Source organism: Gopherus evgoodei, chromosome 24, assembly GCF_007399415.2.
Source record: "Gopherus evgoodei ecotype Sinaloan lineage chromosome 24, rGopEvg1_v1.p, whole genome shotgun sequence".
NCBI lineage: Eukaryota > Metazoa > Chordata > Testudines > Testudinidae > Gopherus > Gopherus evgoodei.
In genome coordinates, this window is record NC_044345.1 from 2,499,208 (window position 1) to 2,507,391 (window position 8,184).

The 8,184-nt window shown below is 43.0% G+C and overlaps 1 protein-coding gene across 1 annotated transcript; it reads left to right on the forward strand.

Moving 5' to 3' along the window:
• Positions 1-2,531: 2,531 nt before the first annotated feature.
• LOC115639610 (claw keratin-like) lies at positions 2,532-3,164 on the forward strand. Its single transcript, XM_030542594.1, has one exon. The coding sequence runs from the start codon at positions 2,532-2,534 to the stop codon at positions 3,162-3,164; it is 633 nt and encodes a 210-aa protein (XP_030398454.1).
• The last annotated feature ends 5,020 nt before the right edge of the window (positions 3,165-8,184 follow it).

Here is an 8,184-nt window from a genome sequence, read left to right on the forward strand (position 1 = left end):
GCAGGATTATGAATTTCAAGGCATTGCAAAAACACTCCATACTATTTTATAAGTGCAAAGGGTTTCATTATTACAATATTGAGGGTGTCCTCTTTGGGTTAGACGCCCAGTCCCGAGTGCTTGAGTCACCTCAAAACATACATGGCAAGGTCTCTCACGTCCTCCCTACCCAGGCCATGATATACAGCATTATAATTTGGGTATTACAATTTCATTAATTGTAGCTTTACACTAATAACCACAAACAATGAGGAAAACTTTTACATTCATTGAAGTTGTTATGCATGCCACAAGATTGGTTCCGTAGTTAATAAGGTCCTCTTCAAAAGAAAAGGGCATCTCAAGTCCTTTCTAAATCATATGAAAGCACCTGCCACTTAGATCTTTTCAGATCACTCATCTAGCATTATTCATCTTGGTGGACATGGTCAGTCTGATTTTACTCACACAGTTGGGGGTGGAGGTGCAGAGTATGCACAGAAAGATACACTCCACGCAAGGTTTTCTCTAACCTCGTCTCGGTAAAGTGCCTTTCTTCAAACTGAAGTTGATGGAGTTGTGGTGGTCTACACTAGCTCAGATTCAATTCCTTAACTTTAAAATATATAAACAAGAGAAAACAAAGCTACATTCAAAAAAATCAAAGGGCCTCCATTTGAGGAGGAGGGAGCTCAGAATGACGAACGGAGTACTGGAATGATATCTGAGAACTTGACATGCATTTTTAAAGTGAATATTGGAACATCTAATTGCAGTAAAAAGTTATTGCTACTATAATAATACAGTATGTCTCTTTGGCCATATAAAGTGTTTGTGAAGTGCTTTCAAAATATAATTATACCTGTTTTACACAGAGGTGAATGGAGGCACATTAAGGTGAAGGTCAAGGTCAGACAGGGAGAGATTGGCAGAGTCAGAAATATCCCCCAGTAATTGGGACTACTCATGCCAAACACTAACCTCAATCTCTTAAATCCTACTGGACACTTATCAACTATGGCTTCCACATCTGTCACTAACCCCAAAAGTAACTCTTACAGAGGTTCATTCTGGTTTTTTTTAATGTTCTTTTGATAATTGTTTTAGAGTTGGTGCCACAAGTGGAGGTCCAATTTTAGGTTAATTTTGAATCCCTGTAAGGAGCAATTCTCCCCTGGGCAGAGGGTCATCACAAAAGCCAATGCTCCATTACAGTCCCTGATAAATCCTAGTTTGAAAGTTTCAAGTTGGACTCAAAATGTCCATAGGCATTGTACTATCCTCCTGACAAAGAGGAAATTTCAGATAAAAAGGCCCTGAAAGAAATAGAATGCTTCCCATTGATTACAAAGGAAACTGGATCTGACCCAGTGCACAAAAATGCCTCCCTCCTTCCTACCGGGTACAAAATGCACTGCCCAATGCCCCAGCCACGACCAGCATGAATAGAAAGGAAAAAGCTGGATTCCTGTTCATGACAAACATTTGTACTAGTGACAAAGCTCTGAAACACCTTGACATTCATTCTCATTGCAGCATCAAGAAAGTCAGTGGAATGACATGAGCAGTGCAGTTGGCTTGTACAATTTTTAGATGAAAGAAAGATGAAGACTGCAACAATGTCACACCCTTTGAGATTAGCCCAACAATCTGAAACCCCGAGGAAAGCAGCTCCATCAAAAGGCAGATTTAGCAAGGCAGTCAAGTTTGTTTGGTAACTAATTAGGACTCCTTCTCAAAAGGCATCTCAGATCCTTCAGGCAGTCCTACAAACTGTATAAAAGTGCTCACATCTCAGGACTCTTCTAAACACTTCCCTGCACTTCATCTCCTCCGTGTACACGGTAAGTCCATTTCGACTCCATCTCTTTCTTACCATAGAGATATCCTAATAGCGTCCATTTGCATTTAAGATTGAATCTTGCACATACTCTCAGTGACTTTTATCAGGGTGATTTTCCATAATTACATTGTGCACTAATTCAGTTGCAACGGCTGGTGGATTCATGATAAGCTAAAGGGTGCATTTTAGAAGCAACATATGCAACTGGGAAATATATTTTCTATCAATTTTAAATGGAATTAGGGCATTTAAATCTTTTAAGTGACTTTAGAAAATCCTTTAGTCGTTTCTTTCTCCAAAGAGCCCCACCCAATATCCAAAAAGAAAAGAATTGGATTACCATTATTCTAGCCATGTTCTCATTGAGAAATGTCTAAACTGAACACAGAATCCCAGCTGTCCATGGTAGACATAATTACACTGATTCCAGTTGGTGCTTTTCAGACACAATCGTTGAGAGGACTTCAAATAGGCCGTTTGGGAGGGAAGTTTAGTGGGAGAGGAGAAGAGGCGTAGAAAGCGGAACTAGAAGAAATAATAGCCATGAACATAAGGACTAAGTCCATTCCCCCTCCTCCTCTCTCTCGGGACCTTGTAGATCTCACTACAATAGTAACCGAGCTTTGAAGCCTTTCTTCCACTGACACTTGTGCCTTCTCTTTAATCTGTTTCCCGTTGGGTGTTTCAGGTTTACCTCCATCACAGAAAGATGTCTTGCTCCAGCCTGTGCTATCCAGAATGCGGAGTGGCCCGTCCCAGTCCAGTGTCTGGCAGCTGCAATGAGCCGTGCGTTAGGCAGTGCCCTGACTCTGAAGTTTTCATCAAACCACCACCGGTTGTCCTAACCCTCCCAGGACCAATTCTCAGCACTTTCCCTCAGCAGAGTGAAGTGGGAGCTGTTGGAGCACCTGTGGTCGGATCTGGCTATGGAGGCTCCTTCGGTTTGGGGGGATTGTACGGCTATGGAGGCCTTTATGGGGGATTAAGTGGTTATGGTGGACTGGGTGGTTATGGGGGAGGTTATGGGGGACTGGGTGGTTATGGGGGAGGTTATGGTTACAGGGGATTAGGTGGTTATGGGAGCCATTCTGGTTATGGGGGATTGGGTGGTTATGGGGGACTGTGTGGTTATGGGGGAGGTTATGGGGGACTGTGTGGTTATGGGGGAGGTTACGGTTACAGGGGATTAGGTGGTTATGGGAGCCATTCTGGTTATGGGGGACTGTGTGGTTATGGGGGAGGTTATGGGGGACTGTGTGGTTATGGGGGAGGTTACGGTTACAGGGGATTAAGTGGTTATGGGGGATTATGCAGTTATGGGGGATACGGCCGTAAGTATTGAGTTGGATACTGTGGGCCCTGTTAATCCCACACGAATATCCATGAAATAAAGGAGAATAGACCCGACTTGTTCTATACTTTCCAACAATATGTATCATAAACATCTCGCTGTGAATTATGCTATGGCAGACAAGTAATGGAGAACTTGCCTACTCTGCTCTGTATTATTCCTTCCTGCAATTTTGTACTGCAAATTTCATTCGCATTAAAAACTATACAGCATCATAATATCAGTCTTGTGGTCCTCCTTGTTTCTCCCTATTTGTTTAAAAATTCATCTCTGTGGAGCAGGCAGCACCAGGCACATGTCAAGTTGCAACTTTGAAAGCCATGGAGTGAATCCGGCCCTTGAAGAGATCCATAGGATTATGCAAACCTTCTGCACAGGGCCAGAGTTCCTCCTTTCATTACCTGGTTGAGCAAAGTGTCTTTTCACGAAATGATTTTTATATATTGTCACTTAAAGAATGTACATTTTTACTTTGGTTTCAAGAAGACCAATCATTGGTTCATGGTAAGCGAAGGTGTGACTCTTTGCAGGAGAATCACCCAGGTTTTCAGAAGGAAAAGAAAATTGGCCAGCAAATTGCTTGGTTAATGCATGGTTAAGTCAAGTCCCGACCTGTTGAATGGCAGAGTATCTTTGGAGACAGACTGCCTTTGCTTCTAGAGTGCTTTGAAGGTTTGGCTGTTCACTAGATAGCTCTTCTCAACTTTAATTCCACAAGTTTATGTAGTATAAGAGTCTAATGGCTTTTGAGGTTGCTCTTGCTCATTACACTCCATATATATGACATCCTAAGGGTCTATCGTGGCACGATGTTGCAGGAACTGCAAATTAAAAATGACATTTTCATCTACACATTTTGTCAACTTTTTTGTGTCCTTCAGCCCCCAGAAGATGAATATTTTCCAATAATCAAATTTTTGATTGGATAACACAATAGGAAAAAATTATCCAGACCAGCCTGTCTCTTCCAAGAACATGTCATAAAATTTATCTGGTGAGGGGTGATACAACCATCTGGGCACAGGTTTTATTTAAGGGCAATTCAACTCTACTCTTCAATTTCAGACCATACCTCCGGACTACTCTTTGGAACAAAAGAACAGAGACATTTCTATAGATGATCAGGCCTCTCTCTAGACTCATAGACATTAAGGTCAGAAGGGACCATTATGATCATCTAGTCTGACCTCCTGCACAATGCAGGCCACAGAATCTCACCCATCCACTCCTGTAGCAAACCCTCAGCCTATGTCTGAGTTATTGAAGTCCTCAGATTGTAGTTTGAAGACCTCAAGCTGCAGAGAATCCTCCAGCAAGTGACCTATGCCCCATGCTGCAGAGGAAGGTGAGAAACCTCCAGGGCCTCTGCCAATCTGCCCTGGAGGAAAATTCCTTCCCGACCGCAAATATGGTGATCAGTTAAACCCTGAGCAGTGGGCAAGACTCACCAGCCAGCACCCAGGAAAGAATTCTCTGTAGTAACTCAGATCCCTCCCCATCTAACATCCCATCACAGGCCACTGGGCATACTTACCTGCTGATAATCAAAGATCAATTGCCAAATGAATTGCCAAAATTAGGCTATCCCATCATACCACTCCCTCCATAAACTTATCAAGCTTAGTCTTAAAGCCAGATATGTCTTTTGCCCCCACTACTCCCTTTGGAAGGCTGTTCCAGAACTGCACTCCTCTAATGGTTAGAAACCTTCGTCTAATTTCAAGTCTAAACTTCCTAGTGTCCAGTTTATATCCATTTATTCTTGTGTCCACATTGATACTAAGTTTACATAATTCCTCTCCCTCCCTAATATTTATCCCTCTGATATATTTATAAAGAGCAATCCTATCCCCCCCTATCAGCGGTCAGTACCAGAGGTTTTACTGGGAGTTGCAAGTAACAAAGGAGAAGAGAGGTATAGGGTCACTTTCCCATAAAGGAAGTTTTTCACTATCCCCCATCAATTAGATCTAACCTACATTACTGGAGGATACCCTGAAGCGTAAGAGTTGATATCCTTGAAACTAGAACAATTGCTGTAAATCCATCTCAGTCTCTATTTCCTCTTTTCCTCAGTTCTTCTATTTTCTGCAAGCTCCGTTCTGTCCACATCACAAAGAGACATGTCCCAACTCATCCCTCTCCTTTGAGATACTCGAGGATCAAGACCGATTTAAAGCTGCAGCATTAAAGTCCTGAACTGCTGAGGAAGAAACCTTTCCCATTGAGGAATGAGCCTTTCACAATGCCCTAATACGGCCAATCTACCCATTTAAAATATCTACTTAATTCTTCTTTCTTCACTGTTAAATTGGAAGGCCTTCCAAAACCTGATCATTTGAATTCCAGTGATAGTGTTTCATGATCAGCTCAAGCTGTAACACAACTGGACCTGGGCTGAATCAGCGTATATAACAATTTCCTTGTTCTGGAAACATTTAAGAAAATGTTTTTCTAAACGAGCCATTAATTTTAGATGCTTGACAGGAGAGGCTCAGGCCCACATTTCTGGATTGCTGACTACTCAAAAATTCTATTAAAGATAACGGGAGACATCTGTGCTCAATATTTCTTGATAACAGGCTTCAAGGTTTACTAGGTTATGCAGGAACAGTGGAAACCTTATCCTAGGGAGGGAAGCCCTACCCATAGGAACCGTAACCCCAGTTCAAAGTGCCGACTCTTAGGAACCCTAACCTTAGGGTGAGAAGCCCTACCCATAGGAACCCTAACCATAGCTCCAAGTGCCCAACCCTTAGGAACCCTAATCCTAGCTCAAAGTGCCTACCCTTAGGAACCCTAACCATAGGGCGGGAAGCCCTACCCATAGGAAAAAGAACCCTAGCTCCAAGTGCCCTACCCACAGGAACTCTAACCCTAGCTCCAAGTGCCCTACCCATAGGAACTCTAACCCTAGCTCCAAGTGCACTAACCATAGGAACACTAACCCTTGGGTGGGGTGCCCTACCCGTTGGAACCACAAGCATAGCTCGAAGTGCCTACCCTTAGGAACACTAACCCTAGCTCTAAGTGCCCTACTCTTAGGAACCCTATCCCTATGGTGGGGTGCCCTACCCATAGGAACCCTAACCCTAAGGTGGGGCACCCTAACCGTAGGAACCTTAACACTACTCCAAGTGCCCTACCCATAGGAACCCTAACCTTAAGGTGGGGCACCGTAACCGTAGGAACCATTACCCTAACTCCAAGTGCCCTACCTATAAGAACCCTAATTCTAGAGCAGGGCACCCTACCCATAGGAACCTTAACCCTAGCTCAAAGTGACCTTCCCGTAGGAACCTTAACCCTAGCCCCAAGTGCCCTACCCATAGGAACCCTAACCCTAGGGTGGGCCACACTAACAGTAGGAACCATAACCCGAGCTCCAAATGCCCTAAGCAGAGGAACCCAAGCCCTAGAGAGGGGTTTCCTACCCATAGGAAACCTAAGCCTAGCTCTAAGTGCCCTACTCTTAGTAACCCTAACCCTAGGGCGGTAAGCCCTTCCCATAGGAACCCTTACCCTAGCTGCAAGTGCCCTACCCTTGTGGAGATGTCCAAAACTAGCACACTCTTTTGGCCTAACAACATGGAAGCCTTTCATTCTTTGAAGAGATAATGAATGGAGGAGAAATTTTAACCATAAGACCTGTAGTATAATGTAACATATATTTGAATTTGAACTAAACAGGAGTAGAAATTTTCAAAAGAAAAGAAAACAAGGACGAAAGCAAGAAGCAAGTAAGAAAGAAACGCTCTCTCTCTATGGTTTCGCGAAGGGCCATATCCTATCACCAGCTCCAAGGTGATGTATTTTACACACAATTTGCCTTCTTGATTGCAGCTGTAGAGTTTCACAAACAAGCCCTGTTTGCCACCATTCTCAATTACTTTTTCCCCTTGGTGAGTCTCAACTAAGGCAAAACAAAATTGAGGTCATGTAGAGACCTAAAGAGAGGGCAAGAGAGAGAAAGAGAGTAGCACAGATAGACCGAGCCCCTCTCTTCGTATCTCCAACTCTGCTCCCGTACTCTGCTTTTAGTCTTCTTGCCCTACTTACCCTTAGTGACCAACGGAACCAGCCCTAGTGAATTCTTGTTACTGTCTTTGTCCGAAAAAATCCTCTTTCTAAGTAGTATAATTATATAAAATTTCTGTCGTTAATGTGTTGGATTTTCAGTCCATTAAAAAATTATAACACAGAAAATGGTTGGGATACAATAAACAATACCAGGTTCTTTATTAGCATATAGCCTCTACATAGAAACAAGTTCAGTCCAGCATCAGAATGTGGTGCCTCTGCCAATCTGCCCTGGAGGAAAATTCCTTCGTGACCCCAAATATGGCGATCAGTTAAACCCTGAGCATGTGCGCAAGACTCACCAGCCAGCACCCAGGAAAGAATTCTCTGTAGTAACTCAGATCCCACCCCATCTAATATCCTATTACAGACCATTGGGCCTATTTACCTGCTAATAATCAAAGATCAATTAATTGCCAGAATTAGGCTATCCCATCATACCATCCCCTCCATAAACTTATCAAGATTAGTTTTGAAGCCGGATATGTCTTTTGCCCCCACTACTCCCCTTGGAAGGCTGCTCCAGAACTTCACCCCTCTAATGGTTAAAAACCTTCATCTAATTTCAAGTCTAAACTTCCTAGTATACAGTTTATATTCATTTGTTCTTGTGTCCACATTGGTACTAAGCTTAAATAATTCCTCTCCCTCCCTGATATTTATCCCTCTGATATATTTATAAAGAACAATCATATCTCCCCTCAGCCTTCTTTTGGTTAGGCTAAACAAGCCAAGCTCTTTGAGTCTCCTTTCATAAGACAGGTTTTCCATTCCTCAGGTCATCCTAATAGCCCTTCTCTGTACCTGTTCCAGTTTGAATTCATCCTTCTTAAACGTGGGAGACCAAAACTGCACACGGTATTCCAGATGAGGTCTCACCAGTGCCTTGTATAATAATACTAACACCTCCTTATCTTTACTGGAAATATCT

Excerpts from the sequence above, each read along its gene's own strand:
- LOC115639610 (XM_030542594.1), top strand. The coding sequence starts at position 2,532 with ATGTCTTGCTCCAGCCTGTGCTATCCAGAATGCGGAGTGGCCCGTCCC.